Here is a 25622-nt window from a genome sequence, read left to right on the forward strand (position 1 = left end):
CAAAAGGCCTGATGGCATCAATTTAACCTGTACATTTAATTTAAACATGCAGCAAAGCCATTAATATATGTTCTATAAAGAAAAGTAAAATTTCATATATGAACTCTATGTTAAGATCTTACAAAGCCTCCCTCAGTTATTGTCATTTAAGATTACTGTGCTTTCAGGCATACCAATTTAGTTTCTAAGGAAAAAAATGTATTCTCACGATTTAGATGTTTTTCAGGACCTTACAGATTTCTGATGATATGCTAATATTAGATATATACTATGTACAGATGATATGCTAATAAAAATAACATTAGTTGGAAATGAGTGATGGGTGCTCATGAACAAGCAACATTTCTGGCTATTCTTTCTTTTGCTTATGTGCAGGAAGATTTCTGTTTTTTTTCTCCGAGCTCTGTTTTGAAATCAATACTCTTATTAGATCTGGCTTATGTTGTCCTAATGGATTTGTTCTAACGGTGTGTGACCCAGGTGGCTATACATAATATATCATAGTGGCCTCAGCTGGAACATGGTAGTAGACTTCGTAATTATATTTTTCTGATAGTTGCATAAGTTCTCTGTAAGTGGATTTTTTAAAATTGAGTTAAAATTTACATGACATAAAATTATTTGAAGGTGAACAATTCAGTGGCATTTAGTACATTCACAATGTTGTGCAGCCACTGCCTCTATCTAATTCTAAAACATTCCCATCATTCCAAAATAAAACCTCATATCCATTGACTGGTTAATACCTTCTTTCCCTTCTCTCCAGCCCTGGCAACTAGTCTGCTTTCCATTCTAATGGTTTTAAAAATACATCTTAAAAACGGTTGCATGTTTGCCTTTAGAGCTATGAATGGTGGTTCTGGGCTCCCTGCTTGTGTTCACAGATAAGTTCTAGAAGCTTATCCCCAGGATGCTGTGACCTGCATTATCTCTGGAGCTAACATTTGGACTCTAATTTCCAGACAATCACTCAAATCTTGCTCTTCCTCTTTAGCCAGTGCAGTAAAATGGACTCTAAGTATCCTGAATTTATTACCTCTTAAAGAAGTGTCCCTTCTGTCATACTCCCTCATTTCCAGGCCCTTTGATACTGAACTACAGAATTTCTTTTCAAAATTATTTAAAAAAAATTTTTTTTTAAAAAACAGGTGAATAGTACCCAATTCTACTTTGTTTTTAGCAGAAGCTGAGGTGACTCAGGGTGGGATGGGTCCAGAGCTGTTTTGATCTGTCACCACCTCACTGCAATGCCGGAAGGCCACAGGCTCAGGGAGTCTGCCACGGGTAGCAGTTGGCCTATGGGACTTGGTGTTGCCAAGGGCTTCTGGGGCAGAGACACCTTAACTGAAACTTGGTGAGAAAGGGGTGAAAAAGAAGATAAAGGTTCCTACTCCTTCAAGTGAAGGGACTTTATGTAGAGAGGCAACAGAGGAAAGAAAAGCAAGCACTGCAGAATCAGAGGACCAAGGGTCAACTCCCAATCCTGTTACAGACTGTGTGACATCAGACAAGGGTTTTAACTTGGTTGTTCCAAGGCTCTATTCCTCCATTTGTGAAGTGGGTACACAAATGTTACGTTTAAGGAGTGTTATGAGGTCTAAATGAGATAATTCTGTTTACTGCCTAGTATAGTGTCTGACACCATAAGTGGGGGTTGAGTGAATTACAGCTATTTTACTAAGTCTCAGGATGCAGAGGATCTCATTGTCTAGTTAATCGGAAAGTTCTGTTGGATATCGTTAATGTGCTTTGTGGACTGCTTTCCCCACAATGTCAGACTCCCTTTGTTGTCCTGTTCTGTCCTAACAGTTGATGTCGCTTCCCTTCCCTTCTCCTCCCGCCTTAGGATTCCGAACGCCATGTTTCCCTGGTTTTGTAATTGTTCTGATTTAAAATTTATGAACTCCATACAATGCTTTTAATGTCTCTTTTATAAAGGAGCTCATGGCAATTAGTGGCAACTCATTGAAAACAGAAGATACAAGTTAGAGCCAGAGATTATATAAATGGAACAAAAAGATTTTGGTTTCGCATAGACAAGATTCCATTAACCAATAGTATTCTTAGAAGTGCCAACCAATGTCTATATAGCAAACCAATGTATTGATGAGACTATAATTCCTCAATAGGCCCTAAAAGATGTTTTGGTTACTATTGTTATTGTTAGTACACAACTAACAGATCTCTTTTCACCAGCAATACCATTAATGTATCTTTGAGTGGCATGCAAGTGCCCTTAGCCAGATGCACTGAGAATGGCAGTTTGTTCAGGATTCAGCAAGCCCCAGCTTCTACCTCCAGCGTCAGCTGTGAGATGCATCCACAGATCCCCTCATTTGCAATCTCCATCCTGGAGCCTGGCATGGCATTAGGAAATCTCAACTTGGCATCCATGGCTTCTGGGCACCAGAAATAGATAGCCCTAGAGGGGTCACAAGCCCCTTAATCTGTACATAGTTTCATATATTTTTCTGGGAAAAGGGTCCAGAGGCTATCTCCAAAGTGTCTGTACTCCGCAAAAAATTAATCATCACAGTAGAAGAAAATTCTGTTACTGCCATCCATGTTCTTCCTAAACATCTGGGTTCCACAGAAGTGTAACCCCATTTTCAAAGAAGGAAAAGATTTTTATTGTTTCAAAGGACTTTCTGTCATGTGCATTCTGCCTTTCTCAGAAATGTTCACCAAGCTAGTGAAATCATTATCTAGGCACAGAATGCAGTCTTTCATCATTTGATTGATTCCCCCACTACCTGCTGTGAATTGTCCACATAGTGCAGTACGTGTTTCAGACCAGGCAGTCTGAAATAAATGCAGTTTATTGCCCCAAGGTTTTGGCAGGGGGAAAAAAACCCTAAATGTGGATGTACAGAGCAGAGAACATACAATTTGTGAATTATTTGGGGTACAGTCTCTCACTAACCAAAACAGCGCATCTCTTTGTTGAAGCAGCAAAAACCACAGAACACAAGTTATGTTTGTGGGATTCATGTGATTTTTAATGCTTATTTTACTAATGTTTTACAGTAAGTGTGGGGAGTAAAGATAGGGTGGAGTAAGGGAAAGGAAAAAGAGAAAAGTATCTTTCAAGGTCCTTGAACTATTGAAGCACGTGCTAGGATAAGAAAGTTCGGTAAAAGCATCATCTCCTTATCACCACAGAGCTCTTAATGGAGATGTGTGTCTGACATGGCAACTCTGTAGCTCTGGGGAAAGCGACCGTTGACAGAGACATGATCCTACATCAAGGCTGGCACCCGTGGAAGACTGGGCAATGCAGCTGCTACACAGTTGGGCAAATGAAAAGCTGGCTTTCCAGAATCTGCTCTCTAGAATGTGAGTAGGAGCATGTGTGCCCCTTCTCTGGTCTGAGTGTCTCCTCCCCAGCTGGGAAGGGAGACCATGTCAACCATGCAGCAGTGGGAAAACTGTTGGGCAAGACTCTTTTAGACAAGAGAAAGATTCTTTTTTCATATTTGCTGGTGGTGTTGATTTCACCAGAAGTGACTTTTTTACTTCTGGGCAGTAGCATTGTGTCCTGATGATAACATAATCTACACTTAGCACTCTTAAAAGCCACAGGAGAGTGAAAACGAGGCCTCTTTAAGACCTAGACTCGTGGGAAGGGGAATATATAGATTCTTCCTAAGGGTAAGTCAGGGCACGAAACAGCTAATTGTATATCACAATGAACTGGCACAGATAAATGAGACCTTGGCTTTTTCCATTCATACGAGTACTCACCTTTTCTAGCTTACACTACTAAACCTAAGGTCAGCTTAACCACAGCTTGGGGTAACTACTACTGTGCTTCTAAAATTAGGGTGAAATGCTACATTCTTAATAAAGTAGATTTTTTCCCTAATTAAATGGATCTCAATAAGCCAAAAGCCTAAAATCTAGGGACTCTTTTCATTATTGTATGTGTTGGGGGCAACCTCTAAAACTTACCACTGCCATGTTTTTAAACTTACAGACTTGGAGGGTTATGGAATGGGCAGGAAGATGTCATTACATGAATCAGAGAAATGGTCAACATGCATCTAATTTTACCCATTGAGCGAAGAGTGCTAAAGGGAGCAAGTTCTTTTGAGAAGAACCTAAATGTGTTTAAAAGGGAAGAATACTACACTAGTATTTTTTTTTCCTGAATTGAAAAAAGGACACATGGGATTGATCGATGGGGGTGAAGGGAAAGTGTCCATTAAACACCCATCATTTGTGAAACAGTTCTATCAGAGAGGTGTCAGGTGTGGACCCTGGTTTACCTTTTGGCAGTGATTTTATGATTCAGGTCTCTGGAGTGAGGTTATATACCTGCATAATGGTGGGGTATGGTGAGCTAACATAGGTTTTAATTCCAATGCACAGCAAATGATGACAATCACAGATTTAGCACCTTAGTCTGCACTTCCTCTGTATCTGTGTCATCTATTGCTGTGAAGCCTGAGCTTCAGGAAAGAAAGCTGTATTCTTAGATAACTCCTTTGTGATTGCTCTAGGATTGCTGTTTGCTTCCATCTAAGGGGTAGTTTTCTTATTAGAGAAAGTAAGTATTCAATGGTAGATATGAGCCTTGTAGACGTTTTATAGTGGTGACAGGTGTTTTGGTTCAGGAAAAGCCTCTTTAACATGTCAAATGCATTATTATCCCCTTAAGCATTAACTATTTTTAAGCAGAAGAATTACATTTTGGGGCTTGAAATGGTGCTTTCTTCTATATTTGATTTCTCTGTTTTCTTAGTAGATATTACTGTCTCCTCCAATATTTCTTCAAAACTTTCCCCTATCTGGGAGGTTTTCTTAGAGGCTACCTTAGAAGCTTCTTCCTCCTCCTCCTCCTTCTTCAGAGACAGCCCAGAGGCTGAGACTTTGGAGGTTGTAGAACTGAGGATTCTAGGTGGGAGCAGATAACCTGGATTGGGAACTGGATTCAGCCCTGAAATGCTCAATCCACTAGTGCTAAAACGTGTCTCTTCGCCTTCCAGCAGTTTCCTGTAAATCCAATAGAGAGAAACTCTCAGGAGGTTAACTCAAAACTTTTTTTGAAGAATTTAACCCTCTAGCAGCTATTCATTTCAGAAAGATTCCACAAAGTTTTGCAATTTCTTCATGAGATTGAGATACATAAATATTGAATTCCAAGGCTCAAAGAAATGGAGTTTATCCAACACACGCACATGCATGTACACATGCATGCACACACATTATCACATATCTTTAGCCCTGGCTGTGTTTAAAGCATGGTCAAAGGAAAACCTATCCTATTCACAAATACACTCAAAAAGGAAAAAACCTACAACTCTCGCCACCACACCCATTTTGGGCTCTTAGAGTCTACAAAGCTCTAGGGAGAAGTAATTTTACTAAATAAAACCTTAAGCGCAAAGGGATAAGGAGGTGAGAAGTACACAAAGGAGGAAAGAGCTGTCTAATTCAGCCTGAATTTGAGATTTGTGCTTTTTCCATATATAAGAGCTATAAAGGGAATGTAACCATCAATAACAAAAACCAGTAAATGAAACTGTTTCAGACACCAGACTGTTTCTCAGCCTGGCCTAAACAGGATCCTAAAAGAGTGGCCCCCATACTTTGTTTCTCATCAACTCTAATAATTTTTATCATCCTTTCTTTAAAACGAGAGACTCAAGACACTACCAAATATTTTTGGAGTTTTGTGTTGAAGTAGTACATATAGTGTAAAGAAAAAAAAATTCTCAGACAAATCTGGTGTTGAATCTGAGCTCTTCCACTTACCACCACTGTGACTTACAGCAAGTTACAGTTAGTTTCTGGTTCAAGTTTCCTCATCTGCAAGATGGGAATAATATGATCTGATACCTGGACAATTTATATGCCGTGTCCAATATCGTGCTGTCATTCAAAAAATAGTAGCTCTTCTTTATCATTACTTTTTAAAGATAATGATCACATGAACATTTCTTGAGAAGGAATCCAGGGGGATACCTCACCTATTAGGATGTTCTTTGTTGTATAAACCCTGTTTTTAAAGTTACAGTGCAACGGATATTTCAATCTCTGGGTACTCCTAGGATTTAAGGATATAGACTACTGCAGGGCTAATAAGGTGGAGGGGGCTATAACCAAGTTGAAGGACAGAGGGGTCAGCTCACCTGGAAGGGACCAGTGATGTTCTTCCTCATCCCCTCTCACCAATAAGAAATGGGAAAGACTAAAATCACTTATTTAGGTAGTGTTGCCCCACGTGACTGGACCTGCTTCGGTACGCATGCCCCTTAAGTACCTGTAAGCAGCTATTTCAATGTCAAGAGCCATTTTGACATTGAGCAAGTCCTGGTATTCTCGAAGGTGGCGTGCCATCTCACTCTTGGTGTTCCTCAGATCATTCTCCAGCTGCCCAATACTATCCTGAAAAGAGACATATTCAACTTATTTGAACCAGTTAAAATTCATCCAGAGTTCCACAAAGTAAGGATTCTCAACCCTGACAACACATAAAAAATCCAGGTCTGCCCCCAGCTCAGATTCGGATTCCTCTATTCTGGGGTGGGGTCCTGGCATCTGCATTTTTTCACAAAGGGCCCCAGAAGATGTGGAGGCTCGTGAGGGTTGAGAACCTCCACCACAGGGCACACGGTTCTCAACTGAACACTGGGGAGATAATGTTTTTTTTACTGACTTACCATCACTCCCTTGCTTGTTGACAGATAAGGAGGAAGCAGAAATACTCTGTGGAATTTTAAGAAATCCAAATAAAAGAATGCAAGTATAATTTTTTAAAAGAAACTAGGTTCATAAAACAGTTTTGCTCCAAATTCTTCTAGGCACAAACCCAGGCATAGAAGAAAAATATGCCAGATACTTAAGCAGCCAGAGGATCTTTTAAAAAACACAACAGATCATGTTGCTCACCTGCTTAAAACCTTCCAACAGCTTTGGAATCAAGTCCGAACTGTTGGGTATGGCCTCTGTGTGTTTCAGCAACCCTGGCTTCTCTTTCGCTCCTTAAACTTACCAAGTTCATTGCTGCCCCAGGCCGTGCCGGCTGTTTCCTCATTTGGAATGCACAGCGGCCTCTGTGTCATACAAGATTCAGTTCAAATATTCTCTACTCAGGTCTTTGTTGACATCCAATTTAAGTACCCTCTCCATACCAATGTAGCACATTATTTTACTTCAAGCCTGGGCAGCTACTAGCCCATGAAGGAACTTCATGCAAATTAGAAAAAGGCACTCCAGCGGGAGGACAAATTAGAAAAAAGCACCCACTTGAATGCAGGTGCTCTGCTGTGAGCTCTTATCATCTGAAGTTACCTCATTCACTTATTAGTTGATTATTTTTCTGCCACCTTCCTCTATCCCAGGGATTTCCAACCTGGGTACTACTGCCACCTGGCGGTAGATAATCCTTTGTTGTGGGGCTGGCTTGCAAGTTGTACTATATTTAGCAGCCTCCTGGCCTCCACCCACTGTACTTTCCCTCCCTCCCAGTTGTGATAACCAGCTGTCTCCAGACATTGTTAAACGTTCCCTAGAGGGCAGTTGCTCTCTAGAGAACTTCTGCTCTAGAATGTAATGTGTATGGGAGCAGGCGCCCTCTCTGTCTAGTCCACCCCAGAAGCCCAGAGCCTAGCACAATGCACACTGTAGATGCTCAATGAGTATCTGTTGAATGAATGATGCTACATACGCACTTCTTGTCTTATGACCTGAAAAGGTGAGCAAATAGTCCATAGAATTCAGGCGTAACTTTGTGAACATTAAGAGTGCAGTGAGAGTTATTTTTCTGAAATTATGATGCAGGTAACCATATCAGAAATCTCAGGGAAGTGCTGAGGGGCCCTTGTAACTTCCCTTGTGTGGGGATGACGAAGCAATGGTAAAGGGCAAGGCTGATACATCAGGGGGTGTGAACTTCCAAATCAAGAGTATCTGCAGAAAGAATTAAAATTCATACCACCTACCTGTTCTATAAATATTGACAGGAATACTGCAAAGGAGAGACTCAGTTAACTGAAGCGTACAGAGCAAGAAAGGATAAGCAGTAGGAAAAATACCTATTATACTGGATGGTGGTGGAAATATTTCAAAGTATGCTAAGAGATCATAAAGGCTTACAAGAAATTTCACTTGATAGTTGCTTTGAAGTTAAACTGACCTACACACAAGTTTGCTAATGATGCATTAGTGCTATGAGAATCATCATTACTGTGGTAAGGGGGAAAAGAGCTAGGGTGGTTAGGGGGAGAAAAAAAGGAGGAGGCATTCTCTATGCAAAGGAGCCAGAGAAATATATAAAGAAAAGAGGAGAATTTCATTGGGATCTTTGGGCTGTATTGTAATGTTTATTCTTCTATGAGGTGTTCCAAGATGCTGAAGTTAGGGTTCCAATTTGGTGTACTTCACATTATTATATGAGTCTATTATCTGTCCAATTAGATAACAGGCCTTAGAACAGCACCTGTCACATGGGAACTGCTCAATAAATGTTAGTTATTTTTATTATTGTTAATATAATACCCTTTTTATCATATGGACAAATTAATCATGAGCCCTCCCTTCAACCCCTAAGATTACTAAAGAAAGCAATGTATGATAAACTTCAATATTGGGTAGTCAGAGGTACATTCTTTCAAACATCAGATTTTTTTTTAAATAACAATTTTGAATAAAAACCTTTCTAAAGTGGCTTGTACCACTCTTAATTAAGGCATTAGTCATAATGTAACCTTTCTTAGCAACTACAGGTATGATAATGATAAATTATTTTCCTATAATTCTGGCATGTCTTTTATCTTTTAAGTCAACTGAGGTATATCAGACTGTTTATTTCCAACTACAGGTTATGATAATGATAAATTATTTTCCTGTAATTTTGGGATGTCTTTTATCTTTTAAGTCAACTGAGGTATATCAGACTGTTTATTTCTGCCCTAAATGGCCCCAAAGAAAAGTGTTTGAGTTAGTGTTTGCGATTTACTGGTTTGGTTTTCTTTGTCCTGAAAGTGGAACTGATCTGCATCTACTCATTCCTGACAATGCCCGACTCTAATATCCCTCTTCTCTATCTTGCAGCTGGCTTGAAATCCAAATGGCAGAGTGTTTTAGAATTATGTAAAGAATGAACAGGCTGGGGCCATCAGAGGGGCCAATTTCCTAATATATGATTTAGAGGTAGGTATTTTGTCTCATCAGCAGGTTAATCAAGTCCTTTATAAAACATTGTTTTTGTTTCAGAACTGTGTTCTTTGAGTAAGAGGTTGTTGGGGAGCTGAGTTCCAGTTAGATGAGATTTCCTTGAATTTTTACGCTACACATTTCGCAAGTCTATTTTATGGATCAAAATGGTCAGAAAAGCATGAATCTGCTCCATTCAGTTGGAATGGGGCTAACTGCTGACTACTGCTCTCCAGGGTCTAGTCTCTTTGTTAGCACTGTCTTCCCCACACCAGGCTGTGTCTTGCACTGCCTTTCAAAAGCCTGCCAAAGATGGCCTCCAGCTCGGATACTGAGCTGTGTGCTGCAGTCTGCCCCCGCCCCCAACCACGCAGCTGCTGATGGCTTAGCCTGAGGGAAGTGGAGAGAGGTATTCCCAGCTCCAGCTGGGGTCTCTTCTGGAGTAGTAGCCAAGACCAGCGCTGAGCTTCCTCAGGGATGGAAGGATGTAGGCTGTGGTTAAGACAAAGAACTGGCCACACGAGCATCTGCAGTGGAGAAAAGGAGAGACAAACTATGCTATGGATTTCACCACTTGTAGGGGCCCTCAGCCAGGGGAACAGAACTGGGGGCAGCACAATCTGACTGAAAGAGGCCATCCAGAATTACTGCTCTGTGTAACACACGTAGGCTGGGAAGAGGATTTTTATGTGGTCCATCCGTATACCTTATTCTCCCTCCTGTCTTTGCTTCATTCCCATTTTTGTTTTCTTTTTCTTTTTTTCCTATCATAGTTTAAAATCCTGCATTATATGAGCTGGTTCACACTGGGAAATGTGGATTAAGTCAGTGCACTCCAAAATGAGTCCGAGGAACAAGACCTGGTGCTTTTATGGAAAACGCATATTTCTGGGCCCTACCTGGGAACCCTTATCTTTGGGAATGGGCCTGAGAATATTTCTGTTAAGCCCCCAAATTGACCTTGGTGGGTCAGTGGGTTTAGGAATGACTAGTTTAAATTAATTTCCTTAAAGGAGCTACCATAGTGGCCCAGGTGACAGTAACATAACACAGTGGGGCAGAAAGGGGCAAAAACAAAACAAAAAACACATGAAAGACTTAGAAAGAAAAAAGGCCAAATGTAGTTTTTAAAATTCTGGTTTCAGAAATGGATCTATCAAGTTATATATTTATATGCACCCACGGCCACCCCCAATCTCCCAGGCGCCAGCCCCTTTTTGCTATTTCATTAGGCTATACTCCAATCTCATAGTGGAGACAAGAGGGCAGACTTGGCTCATCTCCCCAGAGAGCATTAACTAATAATGGTGATCTTGATTATTCAGCAAGGTCTTTCAAGAAAAGCGTGAGCTTTCTAAGACTGACGATAGTACTGGGCCAGTGTCCCCAGTATCCTTCAAAAATGTCCTTAGAGATCGTTGGCAGAACAGGGACAATAATGGTGAAGTTGTGGCTATGCAAGAACCAGGATTGCCCTGTGTCAAAAATGAAAAAGCCTTCAGCTAAAGAGGGTGGCTGCATTTGGCTTTTTGAAGCCAACAGCTCTACTAGCTCTTCACAATTTCTCCTGCTGGCTGATTCAGACTCTCATACACCATTGTGTACTTGCTATGTCACCTTGAATCATTCTTTACCCTTTCAAAAGTGTAAGAAGCTTTGCTTCCTCAAAAAGGCTGTCCATATTCTGGGGCAGGGAAAACATGACTTTAATGGGGTCTTGCTTTGCCTCTTAGAGGGTGGCAAGCTTGCAAAGGAAAATGTGCCTTTCATTAACCTCTGAAGCAGAAGAGAACAGCCTCCCATTACTGCAGTGAAAGGGGAGGAGGAAGGAGGTGAGAGGGCAAGCAAACAATGGCTGAATCTCACTGTGGAGGAGGAGGCTTTTCCTCCTGGTCAACACTGCTAAGATTGGTAGGGAGCACAACCAGAAGACACCCTTATGACTTCAGGCCTTTAGGATCAGCAGTTGAAGATATGAGCCCCTTCTTAGCCTTATGTTCCAAGGAATAGGCAATTGCTTTCCGTTGTCTGATCTCTTCCACCCTCCCAGCAGGTCCACTAAGGCTTTCAAAGCTGGAGGCAGCACTGCAGGGCTGCGGATGCCGCAGTTTCTGGTTTTCGTTTCCTGCGGACTGTGTCTGGATGACCCTACCATTGTCTAACACTGAAGGCCTTTTAAAGCAAACGAAACAAGCCAGACAATACTGTCACTACCCCTTAGAATGCAGGGATGTAACAAGCAAACAGAGAATATGGCAAAGTCCAATTCAGATGGCAGTTGTGGGTGTTACCTTTTTTTGTAGAAATACTGAGCTAGCCCCAGTAGAAGACCACCTAGTTCATCCTTTGAGGGTTCTAGAAGGAAACATGAAGTCTCAATTAACTAAAGGCAGTGAAAACTTCAATTTACAGATTTTAAAGTAGAATAGAAATATTTATTTGAATAGTAACATAATTCCAAACTAACCAAAATAAATGGTCTAAGCAAGCTTTATTCCTTTGTCAAAGGGAGTCACTTATAATGAACAGCAACTATCTACACACCAATAATAATTCTTTAGCTCCAGACTAAAATAGCAATTTTTAGGTTTCACTCCTTTCTTGGTTGTATTTTATTATGTTCCCAAACCCTATTAATTTCATCAAATGTAAACTTTGATCTTGGCTTGAATGAATTATTGCAAATTTCTGAATAGCCAGCATTCTATTGAATGGACTTTTATTGCACCTTGAAACTAAGCCGTGGTATTTAGATTCTTTTCTACACTTTTCTCCTTCCTCTGTGCACTTTGTGGTCATAATCCCAGAATGTCCTATATAGTAAAACTGAAGTTGCAGTGGCCTTTAGAGAGAAAAGTAAGAAAGAGTCAATCAACACCTTTGCAGGAGCTTAAAGGGCAGGTGAAGATGGAAGAAAATAAGTGGCCTATAGCAAAGACAGAACCAATCTCTATGGTTTATCACATGTACTTATGATGGAAAAGTGTTAAGGGGATGGGCATTTCCAAGTGGGACATCTCACTGCTGCTGAGCAGATTTGAGTGGTCTTTGTTAAGTGCTAAGCCATCCATGAAAGTGAAAATTGACGCTGTCCACGAGGTGACCTCTAACTGCAGGTAGCCAAGACCGATGTGTTGGTGTTGCAGGAAAAAAAAAATCAAAGCAGTTAATTGCCTAGAGAGTCATAACTGGGACATGAGACAGGATCAGCACCGAGGACAGCGCCCTGACCGTTCCCGTTCGCTAACAAACGTAAAGCTTCCTTTAGGAATAAGTATCACCGGTTGGCAAGGCAACAGAGAGAGAGAGAGAGAAAGTCGGTACAACATAGGCGTTGTTAGTAGTCCAATCACCCAGCTCGTTGCTTCCCAATCTCTACTCCTTTGAGGGCAAAAGTCAAGAAAATGGGGTAGAACCCTTCCCAGTTCAGGCCAGCATTCTTCCCCAACCCTATATCAGAACATACTCCATAAATATCAATTCCAAGGACTCACAGACAGCCTTTTAAAGTCAACCAAACAGGCCAGACAGTCAAGACACCACCCCCAACTACGGAGAGGCTGAAACCCACCCTTTAGGGCTCACTCCTACTTTGGGGTGGGGGCTGTTTTTCAGGTTATGCCTACTTGCTGACAGGGAGGTCTTGGTTAGATTTTCAGACTCCGAAGAATATTCGCTTATGAGCTTCTTTGTTAGAAGGGCTCAGACAGGGACGTGAGGGACAGGGCAAGTGGGCACGCAGGCCCCTAAAATTAATGTTGGAGACTCGAGGGCTTTTTGTTTGCCAACGCTTCCAGTCGGGGCTCCTCCTTTACCCTCCCCTAGGTTCTAGGGCCCAAATTTGCGGGAATGCGCAGGTAGTACGCCGGGCAGAAGACTGGGCAGCCCTCCCTGGGCAGCATTCCAGCCCATACCTGGTAGCTGGCCACCTCAGCACCGTGCCGCTCCTCCAGTTCCAGGATCTGCCTCTCCAAAGACTCGTTGGCTCCGCGCAGCCCCTCAATCTCGATGGTGCGTGCCTGCAGCTGGCGCCGGTACTCGTGGATCTCCTCGCGACTGGCCCGGATGGCCTCGGTGCTGCGCGCCGCCTGCTCGTTCAGGTTGGCGAACTTGGACTTGTACCACTCCTCGGCCGACTGCAGGTTCTTGGCGGCCAGGGACTCATACTGGGCGCGGATCTCCCGCAGCGCCGAAGTCAGGTCTGGTTTAGCCACAGCCACGTCCACCTCGGCGGCGGCCTGCGACGACGCCTGCAGCGTGGCCAGCAGCTCGGCCACCTCCTCGTCGTGCACCTGGCGCACGAAGGCGAGCTCGTCCAGCAGCGACTCCACCTTCTTCTCCAGGTCGAGGCGGGCCAGCGTGGCACCGTCCACGTCGCGCTGCTGCGCCTTCAGGGCGCGCTCGGCGTCTTCGCGCCCCCGGCTCTCCTCCTCGCAACGCGCCCGCAAGCGCTGCACCTCCTCCGCCAGCCCGTCCCGCTCCAGCAGGGCCTGCGAACGCGCCGAGCTCGCCTCCTCCAGCTGCGCGCGCAGCTCGCGCAGCTCGCGCTGGAAGAGCTCGCCAACGCGCGACGGCTCGGCGTGGCGCTGCCGCAGCGCGGAAAGCTCGGTCTCCAGCGCGCGGTTCTGCGTCTCCAGCTGGTGCACCTTTTCGATGAACACCGCGAAGCGGTCGTTGAGGCCCTGCAGCTGCTCCTTCTCGTTGGTGCGGATGATCTTGTACTCGTTGGTGCGCGCCGCAGCCTGACTCAGGTCCAGCCCGTCGGTTGCTGGAGGCCGGCGGTAGGCCAGGCCCAGGCCGAGGGACGGGGCCGAGGAGCAGGCGGCCGAAGAGGCCACATTGCTGCGGGACAGCGACTGCGAGCGGAAGCTACCCGCGCCACCAGCGCCGGAGAGGCGCGAGGACAGGCGAGAGCTCTCTCCGAACACCCTGCGGTAGGAGGAGGCGGCGCACAGGTAGTGCTCCGAGCCGAAGCTCATGGTGCCGGGTCCAGGGCAGAGAGCGGCTGCAGCAGGAGCTCCGAAGGAGAAAAGAGGTGCACCAAACTGGGCGCGGCCGGGCGTTGTGCACTGGGTTTTAAGGCGAGGGTGCTGGGGCGGCGCGCTGGGGGCGGAGCTCCTGCTCCGGGTCTGGAGGAGAGAGGGAAGGGGGGCATCGAGGAGCGGGGGCGGGGAAGCGCAGTGACTACGGCAACGGTGCGCGCGGCGGACCTAGGGCGCGGGGACAAAGCCATATGCGTAGGAGCCGCACCCTGTCCGCAGCTTCCCTCTCCGAGAATCGTCTGGTTTGGAAGTGACTCGAGCGGAGGGAAGCCTAAACGATTGGAGTTTCCCATCCGGAAACGACACGGCTCTGTCGCATCCCTTAACTCTGTCCTCCTCAGCCCCCTTTAACTCAGCGGACGGTTAAGGTTTTTGGGGGGAGGTGTCCCGTTCTTCCGTCCCTGTTTTTCCAGTTTGAGTGGGGACCTGCAGGGTAAGGCTTTGTCCCCTCCCTCAGCCCGCCTATTTTTCCCAGGGGAAAAATGGGTCTATGTCAGAGAGCATCTCTTTTCTGCTTGCTCTTCCTCTGCAGCTCATGGGTGCCCCTGGGGTGGGTGGCTGTGTCGAATGCTTGGGAAGCCCCAGGAAGAGAAAAGAGGTAGGTAAAGAATGTGGGCTTGAGCTGCAGAGAGTGGGAAGAAGCGGAGAGGAAGAGCTGGGATGGCCTCAGTGGGCGGAGCTGAGGTGCGCTTGCCATTGTGTAACTGTATTCTGTTCACCACAGTCCCCACGGCCCTGCATTGAATCAGGCCCACCTTCATAATTCATTTACTTTACCTGTCTGGCCCTGTAGGCATTTGAGATTTAAGTCTGTGTAAATCCTCATCTAGTTTAGAAGGGCCCCTTCATGTGGAGATCTATTTTCGGTCAAAAGAGTTCTCTGCAAACAGATTAAATTTCAGGAGTGGGGAATAGTGCTGGTTACTGAGCTGGCCTCCTTTACCACCCGTTGGGTGGAGTCAAATAGCGGGATCCGGAAAGATGGAGGCTGGAAGGAGTCAATGTGGGATCTGTAGCATGCACTCACCTTCAAGCCTACAATAGCTTTGGGGATGTGGCTATAGCTTTGGAGAGGGAGTAGGACGAACTCTTTAGTAGATTCCAGAATTCCAGACACAAGGCCTTTCTTGATCTTGGAATCTCAGAGATGTAGTTCTAGGATAAGTTTTAACCTTATGAGGGAAAATATTTCTTGAGGTAGGCCACTAAAGGAAGGGGAAAAGGGAGTCTTATGGGACTCTAGAGCATATCTCTTGGCTTTGTGTTTGATGTCATAGAGGATGGTCAGGCCCTGCCACAGCCTGTTCCCCTAGTTCCTTATCACAGACCAAGACCTGAGCTAGAGAGACTCAATTTCGAGTTCACTGGGCTCAGAAAAACGAGATTAAGGGGCAAACACTGCTGAGTAGTTACTCTCTGCTAAGCATTATGCCAGGACTTTTGCGTAAGTTTACCTCCTTCTGACCACTCTTCAAGGTGGCCTTTCTCCCCATTTTGCTGATAAGAGCAAAGCGCAGCTGCAGCACTGTGCAGGCGGTCACTAGCAAGCAAACATACATTCTTTCCTCACTACTTAATTCTGCTTCTTAGAGCAAAGGGTCTCATTAATTTCCATGCAGCCAGAATAAGGCTAAGGGGGTTTTAGAAGAGTTGTGGCCAGTAACAACGTAGCAGCTGGTTTGTAACTCAGAAAATTGGAGGGGATGGGTTTGAATTGTGGCTTGTGCTACTTACTAAGCATGTGGGAATAACAACACCTACCTCTCCAAGGGCATGAAAGACTGAGTTGTTGGATGGGAAGATGCTGAGTAAACTCTACAGGTATAAGGGGTTATTGTAATCATTGCCCTTGCATTTGCTGTCCCTTCTACCTGGAATGCATGGGTTACTCCTTTAAGGCTGTGCTCAAATGTTACTACATCATCTTGTCACACCAAATTAGAAAAATAGCCCTCCTCCCACCATTCTGTATCCCTCTCAACTGGATTCATTTTTTTTGCCATAACATTTAATGCCATCTGACATTGCATATTTACTTGTTATATATATTACACATTTTATTATTACCTGTTTCCTCTACTGGAATGTATACTCAGAAAGGTAGGAACCTTGTCTGTTTTATTCACAGTTGCATCTTCAGCAGAAAGAACAGTGCTTAGCTCTCGGTAGGTGCTAAAAAAATTTGTTGGGTAAATAAATGAAACATGATGTGAACAATGAAAAAAATGTCCTTTGAAAATAAAGGAATATTGCTTTGAATCTACCATCAACAGGATATGAGTTGGATTTAGTGATGGGATTACAGGAAACTGTCACAGGCCTGGAGGCTGCCCTTGGAATAAGAACACAGCCATCCTTGATTGTAGTACCAGGGGCCAGTGTGGCCAGTGTGGAGTGTGACTAAGTAGAAGCAACCACAGATAATTAGAAGATCTTTCTTCCGGGCTAAGATTCCAACCTCATTTCAGCCAGGTTATTCAGCAAAAAAACCAGCAAAATGTCATAGTTGGAGTTTTACCTTTCCTTCTCTTTCCATCCTCTTGTAGAAGCCGTACTCCGAAGGCAAAACACACATAGAGCAGAAGGAAGTGGGGCAAAAGGTCTGAATAATCCAACAAAGGGCCCTGGAGAATCTACAGTGCGCTGCATTTTGCAATTTCTGAACAGCTTACGTGAGATCCCAAAGAGATTTACCAGTGGGACTTAAACCTCTGCTTTCTTGGCATACCACCCCACAGGCCCAGATGTTTCGGCTTTAGTAATTTTAGCACAAAGCTGTACTACCAAGGAGTGATCTTGGCTTAGCCTCAAACCACAACTCCTTCCAACTGGCCGGGTCTCCTGAGGGAGTGCCCTGCCCTATGCCAAGGGCTGAATCTTCATCTTCCGGCAACCTCGGACTCAGGCCCTGCAGACACGTTGGCTGGTCATCCCCAGGTTCTCTCTTGTGCCAGTCCTCTGTGGCCTCTCTGGCAATTTGGCAGTGCTCACTACTCTACTTCATTTCAAGCATTCAGTTTTTGGCCTGCTGCTCTTCCCTCTTAAACTCTTTTTATATATATATATAATGTCTCCTCCCAGAGGCAGGGAGGCTTGTGGTAAAGTTTTGTCCCTCAGAGATCTAGTTTCACATCAATTTACAATTTACAATATTACTATCAAGTTACACAAATTACTATTAATTGGTGAACCTTAGTTTCTTCATGTGTAAAATTTTAATGAAACTATCCATCTGAGTGGTCTCTAAACCTGACTGCTCATTAGAGGTACCTGGAAACTTAAATTCAGATTCCCAGGCCTATCCGAGATCATTATATTTAGGTTTGGAAATCCTTTACCTACTACTCATGAGGTTCCTGTGAAGTTGAAATGAGATTATTTATACAAAGCAGGTATCACAGTGCCTATTGTGTGCTTACTCAATTAAATATCCTCCCTTCTCCAGAAAGTTTGGAGCATGTTCTTCCCCACCTGCCTTAGTAATATACTCATGCAAGCATCTTTTTATGGAGGTTAAGGAATGGGGTTATTAAAGTATTAACTTCTTTACTTAATTCATTCAAAATATTTACTGAGTGCAGGGCACTGGACTGGGTGCTAGGGATAAGGCAGATGTGAGCTCTGCCTCCATGGGGCTAGAATTCTAGCAAGAGACAGAGATTAAACAACTAATCACAGTTCATTGTTAGTTATAATTCTGACACGGGCTATGATGGAGACCACAAGTGCTGTGGGGCATATAACAAAATGCCTGAACTATACCCATGATTCCCAACTTACTATTTTCTGATTTCCAACTCCAAATTCACACATCCTATTACTTGTGGGACATCTCCTCATGAATGCTTGATGGTCTTCAAGTACTATACATCTTAAAGTGAATTTATAATTTCCCTCTAGCCTCTCCACCCCAGCCCACTTTTTTTTTTTTTAATTAGAGTATCACTGATATACAATCTTAGGAAGGTTTCGCATGAACAACATTGTGGTTTCAACATTCACCCATATTATCAAGTCCTCACCCTCCCTATTGCAGTCACTGTCTGTCAGTGTAGTAAGATGCTATAGAGTCCTTACTTGTCTTCTCCATGCCATACTTCCTCCCAGCCCATTTCTTGATCTTGAATTTTCTGCCTCACACCATTCCTCTCTTTGTACAGTTCTCTCTTCCTGGAATTTCTTCCTCTGCCCTCACTTCACCTGTTGAAATCCTTAAATAGATAAAGTAAGCAAAAAAGTAAGCAAAAAAACCTAGGATTGAACCAATGATGTTCAATCTAATGTTCTCCCAACTTCATCTGCTTGAAAGGTCTCTCTCCCCCTTCCCTCCTGCGTAGCAACAGGAAAATCTTGCTTATTCTTGAGTAATAGAAAAAAAGGTCAGAATTCACACTTTGTTGAGAGTATTTCAAGTGCTACTCAGAGTCCATGGTGTTACCTTAGTCATTAACAAACATTTACTGAACCTTGGCTATATGCCAGCTACTGGAATTACAGTGATGAATTTAGCTAGAAATGATTTTTTAAAAGTGTCACTTTTCTCAGCTTTATTTAAACTGTTATAAATATACAATCATATGCATTTTACATAGTGTTCTGCAGACTTCTTTTTTTACTTCAAAAATTGTAGCCATTTTCCCACATCAGTTATATGGATCTATTTACTTTTTACAACTTAGTGTTCTGTTATTTGGATGTGCCATAATTCATTTACTCAATCTCTTGTTGGAGTTTTAGGTTGTTTCTAGTTTTCCTCTGTGAAAAACACCCTCATTTTTTAAAAAAGAGAAAAAGAAACTGCATTACCTGAGTGAAATCCACCCTCCATCTCTACTTTGCCTTAAGCAGTCAACCAATCAACATTTATTGAACACTTACTGTGAGTCCAGCCGCATATCTGGTGCTGTTTGTGTGTTTGTGTGTTTGTGTGGGAGAAGATACGAGTCATGGTCAGTAACCCCAAGGAGCTCACAATTAGAGAGTTATGGCTAACTTGAGGTCCTAATTTAAGGACTACCATAGGGCAGTATGTGTTTGACTCCAGACTATATGTGCTAAGTACTCAGAGGGAAGCCCACCCTTTTTCTGTACCTGGCTTTAGAGTAGTTATTTTTTCAGCCATATTTCTTTGAACTCCATAAAAAATGCTTGCATGAGCATATTAGTAAGGCAGGTGGGGAAGAACATGCTCCAAACTTTCTGGAGAAGGGGGGATATTTTTTAACAAAGGCGCATGAAACAACATGAAATGAACTTACGTAATACTCCTATTTGTCCTCTGTTCATAAAAATTAAACTGTCTCTATCTACACAGAAGATAAAAGTAAAGACCTGTGAGACGTTTGGTATGGTTCAGTTGACGGTGACACATCATTTTATGTGGTTGTGGTTTTGTTCACAAATTTCTGTTTACACAGTTCTGCATTTCATTGTTTAATGCACAGCTTTCTCCATCTTTCTCTTGGTCTATATTTTTGCTTAGGGCATTTGTGGTTTCTTTGTGACTATTCTTATTTAAAAATAAAATAAAAACTAAAGTTTCTATGTTTTGGCTTTAACAGTTCCTCCACCTTTATAAGACTATCCAAAATGCTCTGTGTATTTGTGTACTTCTGTCTCTCATCCTTTCCTCATTCCCAGAAGTACCTCTTTATTCACCTCTTCCAAATTAGAATTTAGGCTGAACCGGAGTTGCCAGAGCCCCAGAATTAGGAGAAACAGGGAGGCTTACCCGTTAGCCACAGTTCAGGACCTCGGACAGCTCCCCGGTCTTCTTGGTTTGGGAACTTTTCCGTCTTCACAAAATAAAATGTCAGGATGTAATCAGATTTGAGACACCATTTGGTCCACCCCCTGCCTTTTGCTGATGCCCAGAGAAAGGATCCCAGCCAGCAAAATACTTTAGGATTATAAACTTCCTGGCCCTAGGAAATACAAAGGGCTTTGAGGGCTCCTTCTCCCCCCAGCATTTCTAATACCTATCTGTCTGCTGATGCCTGAAATATTCTTTAGTTCAACTCAGAAAATTTACAGGGATCAAGCTTTTTCCTCCCTGGAAAGAGACACAGCCTAAAACAGATACACTTTGGGAAGGAGAACAAAGGGACTCCAGTTTGAATGAGTCCACTGGGACTAGAGAAAGAAAGCACTAGGGCCTTGAGGCTGGAGAAGGAATGGCAGAATGCAATGGAGAAGAGGCGCATTCCGGGTTTCTGATGGGAAATGTGGTGAGCTTCACATTATTCACACCAGTGTGTCCTGAGCACACAGCCAACGGAGAAACCTCACCTTCCTAAATTGAGAATACAGGCGTCTGTGGTCTCTGCTTCCAAATACCCATAGCAAGAGTCACTGTACTCATTTTCAAATGATATTTATGTAATGATGCATTTTGTCTTCATTTTTCCTCACCAGAAACTTAGAAAGGATTTTATTATCCCTTTCTCAGTGAACAAACTGGGACACTGAGAGTAAATTTGGTAAATTGCCCAAAGTGACGTGGTTAGAAAATGGCAGGGCTGGGTCTTGATCCCAGTTTCTCTGATTCCAAGCTGGTGTTCTTTCCATCACACTGCACCCCAAATAGGGTCTTTCTGTGTGTGTGGGAAAATATACTAGTATGAATTTTACTATTTTAGCCATTTCAAAGTGAACAATTCAGTGGCATTAAGTACATTCACAATGTTTTGTGATCATCACCACTGTCTATTTCTCAAACTTTTCATCACCTCAAACAGAAACTCTGTAAGCATTAAGTAATAACTCCCCATTCCCCTGGCCCCCAGCCCCTGGTGATTTCTATTCTACATTCTGTCGATTTTATTTTTCACTATTCTAAGTACCTCATGTAAATGGAATGCCTTTTGTTCTTTTGCATCTGACTTATTTTATTTAGCTTGTTTTCAAGGTTCATCTATGTTCCAACATGTACTGCAACTTCATTTCTTTTTATGGCCTAATGGGGTCTGTGGTTGCAAAGGACAGGTTCACTCAAACCACCAGAACTGAAGAGGGGTTACTGTAAACAACTTTACAGAATTAAGGAAGACAGAAATTTCTGCCACAAGATTAGAAGTTCAGGAATATCCATATGACTGGGCTTTTGGGGGACTTAAATGCAATTTGGAATCCTATCAGCATAGCTCCAGGGACCAAATATCTCATTGCCCATTTAGTGTCAGGAATTTGCTGTTTTCTGATACTTAGCTGTTTTGCCAACTTAGTAATATTCTGCTTCCACAGCTCCTGTATGTTCTGGCAGGCACTACCAGCTACCTGCTTCTTACTCTGTGAAAAGCAGCGCTCTCTTTGGCTGACTCCAGATTTCTGCTATTTCAATGATATGCTATTTTCTCCCTCTGTACCATTCATCTCCTGTGCCCACTGTCAACTGGCAAACTCTCTCCAGAAATTTCTGATTTTGTTTTCTGATTGGCCTGGTTAGTTCCCAGTCATCTCATACTGCACCACCTCATAAGCCACCTAGAAATTAGCGCCTTTGAGTCAAGCATGTTTTCCTGCTCCAAACAGTTGTGGCCAGGGTGATAATTCACATGATACTGAATAAGTTTCTTAATGGTAAAGGTCTGCCTCTCTCAGGAGGCGATTGGAAGCATGGCAGGCAGGCACCCAGAGAGTCACTGACTTCATCCTTCTAATCAGCTCTCCCATACTCTGCTATGAGGCTGTCTATTCTACTTTAACCCTGTGGCCTGCATCTAATTCTGTGACTTCACAAGTCAAGGAACAGAGGTGTATATGTCTGAGTTGATATGTACTGTGTGAATATTTCTGCATGTAATTTTAGATTATACAAGTAATTGCCATATGGTGATACATAGTTTGGAGTTGCTTGAAATATCCCCAGCATACATCAAGCTGCCTACTTACAGTTTCTGAATAGGGTTTTTTCTCTCAAGACTGAAAATCTGTTTTTAGTTCTCCTGCCAAATCTTCAGGAACAGGAAGATAATCAACACAGGGTACACTGAGGTGTTAGCAAATCCATGAAGTAGGTTGACTTGCTAAAAACTGTAGGAAAAAGGACTGGATTATCTGACTCAGTCCATTTCTAGTTCTATAACAGTGACAAAGAATGTAGTGCTTACCAAATAGCAAAAAAAAAATCTCTTACCCACTCTCTTCCCACTCTACTCTTAAGTCTTCTTTGTAGCTAGGCTGGGGCATTGACTAATTCTGACCAAAAGACTGTGAGAGGAAGTGATACATGTTCTTTACACTTTGTCTTCCTGAAAGGTATGAATTGAATTGGCAGAACCCACAATAGCAGAGTGGGTCCCTGAGTCATCATTTGGAATGGTGCTCCCTGTGGGGGTCTCCTGGCCTGCAGAGGACGTTTTGGAGGAGGGGGTTTACAGAATCACTGTTACTGCAGCATAGCCTAGTCACCCTGACTAGTATAGTCACAAACTAACAGTGTGAGCTTGGACAAATAACAGTGTCTTTAGGCCTCATCTTTCTCTTCTGAAACAAAAGATAAATTCAAAGGTCACATTCTAAGATTCTCTGACTCCTGTGTGACCTCGTCCTGTTGACGTTTCCTGGGTGAGGTTTCTGTCCCCTTCTTTCCATTCTTATTGTCATGAGGTATGTTATTTCTCACTTAAGCCATTCCAAAAGACTTCTGATTGCTCCCCATGGGTCCCGGCTCATGCATTTCAACCTTCCCACTTCCTCAGTATAGATTATGTCAACTTCTTCCTCAGAATCCTTCAGTAGCCACCCACTGCCTGCTGAACAAAGCCCATTTGCTGTCTGACATTTGAAGTCCTTGATAACATCTAGTTGGTTATTTGTGCAGAGCTTTCTCCCACAATGGTACTCTAGGCTCCTTGAGATTCAGTGCCATGCATGTCTGATTCCGTTTATAACCTCCCAAACACTTATTGCCTTTTGAAATGGAAAGTCAAATATTTCCAAACTAGAACTGAAGGCCTAATAAAATGACAGAAATCACCAAGTGAATTTCAGTGATGATGTTTGCCATCAGCATGCCTATGTTCTGCACAGTGATAACATGCAGAACCTGTGTGTGTTAGAGCACAGAATATGTGTCAAAATTCACATCCAAGGTCCAGCGAAGACTATCTGAAAGGCATTGTGCAGTAAGCGAGACAAGGGAGTTATGAAGATGCAAGGCACGGTCCCTGCCATCCAGGGGGTAAGGGGCATGGGGGAAATGTGTGCAGGAAGCAGTCTACTGAGAACAGCAAAGGAGTCTGTAGTGGCTTCCTGAGGACAGCAACACAAGGAAACTAGTTATTTGGACTGGCCCTGGTGCAGCCTTCCTTCAAAGAAGTGCTGTGACTCAGACCCCACTGGCTTCACCCTTAGTATCACGGGGGACCCCTGGTGGGCCTAAGACACAGACAGAGAAGTAAAAATGTAGAAGATGAAAAGAGGAAGGGAAGAGGGGAAGAAGAAAAGTGAAGAATGAAATGAGAGTGAAGGAAGTGTGTTACTTAGCTCCGGGTGGAGGCGTTCCCAGCAAGTTCAGTATGAATTTGGTGAGACCAAATAATGACAATGGAACGTTTTAGGTAAAAAGGGGCTCATACCAAGCCTTATTCTCACAGTGGTCACCCGGCTGTCTACAAGCAGCAAGCCCACCTCTGCCTCTGGCCCCAGCTCCAGGCTCTGCCCCAGGCACTGCCTCTGCTCTGCTCCCTCCTGCTCTCTTCTCTGGGCTCCCTTCTGTCTCTCTAGCAGGGGGCTCTGCTGCTTCCCTTTTCCTTAGGCTCTGCTCTCCTGCTTCCCTCTGCTCCTAGTGCTGAGCAGAACTCTTCTTAAAGCAAAATCCATTGTGAATAGCTTACCGCCAACGAGCATGCGAGTAGGTGCCTGTGCAGCAGGCTAAGTATTAACTCATCGCACATATGCAGTGGGTAAGATTAGAATCAAGTGAGAATCCTGACATGAAATTTCTATTTTCTGTACAATTACCTAACAGTCTAACTTTTGCATCCTACTTCTTAGTTCAAACAGCATTTTTGCAAGAATCCTATGAGGTGGCTCTTAACATTTTTATTCTGCTGATGAGCAAAAACAATGGGAGGTCAAGGGACTTGCCCAGGGTCACAAATCCAGGCTTCTACCTCCAAACCTTTTACTGTGTTTTCCATTGCCTCCACTGCCTCTTCACCAAGAGAAAGTACCTCAACTCCTGTACCATGAAGTAAATTATGATAGTAATAGATTATGACCCAGAGAATAAAATAATCCATGAACTCATACTTATCTAATTAAAATATTGAATAAGTAAATAAATGGGGCAGAAGGAACAAATCTCCCTTACAGAAGAATCCCAATTAATACATGCAAAATGAATGAAACAGAACATCAGTGTTAGAGCACCACAGTAATAATTGCTGCAGGTAAGATCTACTGCTGAGGCTTATATTAGTGGGCAAAACTTTAAGGAGAAACAGGACATTTGCATAGCTTCAAAGTACATATAGACCCCAAAATATTTATTATCTTGTTTTTGACATATGTCCAAAAATGCTTTGATACTCCCCACACAATGTAAAGAAAGCTTAGTTCCTCTCCCTTTACACGTGGGCTAGATTTAGTGATGCTTCTGACAAATAGAGTAGGAGTCAACAAAGAGCCAAATAAGAACTATACTAGTCTCTGAGCCATACAAGCTCTTTTGCAACAACTCTGCTGTTGTAGCATGGAAGCAGCCACAGAAAATATGTAAATAAATGAGCGTGGCTGCATAACAATAAGACTTTATTTACAAAAACAGGCAGCAAGGTGATTCCGCCTTCCAGCCACAGTTTGCTGACCTCTGGAATTGCAAATAGAAAGGAAAAAATAGTAACTTTGCAACATGGAAACCTGGCAGACACCATCTTAACCAATGATTAAGGTTAACATTACCAATAATAAGTCATATTGAAGTAATGTCAGTGAAACAGCAGAGTAAGAAACTCCAAAAGTTCATCCCTTCATAATAATATCAGAAGAGGTGGCAAAAACTGCCAGAATCTATTTTTTCAGAACACTGGACACAAACCAAAAGCCTGCAACTACCAGGGGAATGCTTTCAAGGAAAACGAACTGTCCTAGCCACGGCAATTAGACAAAACAAAGAAATACAAGGAATCCAGATTGGTAAAGAAGAAGTTAAACTGTCACTATTTGCAGATGACATGATATTGTACATAAAAAACCCTAAAGACTCCAGTCTGAAACTACTAGAGCTAATATTGGAATTCAGCAAAGTTGCAGGATACAAAATTAACACACAGAAATCTGTGGCTTTCCTATACACTAACAATGAACTAATAGAAAGAGAAATCAGGAAGACAATTCCATTCACAATAGCTCAAAAAGAATAAAATACCTAGGAATAAATCTAACCAAGGAAGTGAAAGACCTATACCCTGAAAACTA

At 43.1% G+C, this 25622-nt stretch overlaps 2 protein-coding genes across 2 annotated transcripts in view; one reads left to right on the top strand and one right to left on the bottom strand.

The window, feature by feature from the left end:
* Positions 1 to 3353: 3353 nt before the first annotated feature.
* INA (internexin neuronal intermediate filament protein alpha) lies at positions 3354 to 14138 on the bottom strand. Its single transcript, XM_017660098.3, has 3 exons — positions 13074 to 14138; positions 6266 to 6390; positions 3354 to 4995 (listed from the first exon to the last, which is right to left on the bottom strand). Exons 1-3 carry the CDS (start codon positions 14136 to 14138, stop codon positions 4686 to 4688), a joined length of 1500 nt encoding a protein of 499 aa, XP_017515587.1. The 3' UTR covers positions 3354 to 4685.
* Positions 14055 to 25622, top strand: part of NT5C2 (5'-nucleotidase, cytosolic II) — a 146945-nt gene continuing 135377 nt past the window's right edge. Inside the window, exon 1 of the mRNA XM_037001339.2 lies at positions 14055 to 14194. The gene's annotated coding sequence lies outside the window, so the exon portion shown is untranslated. The remainder of the gene's footprint in view (positions 14195 to 25622) is intronic.

This window comes from Manis javanica, chromosome 7 (assembly GCF_040802235.1).
Source record: "Manis javanica isolate MJ-LG chromosome 7, MJ_LKY, whole genome shotgun sequence".
Classification (NCBI taxonomy): Eukaryota; Metazoa; Chordata; class Mammalia; order Pholidota; family Manidae; genus Manis; species Manis javanica.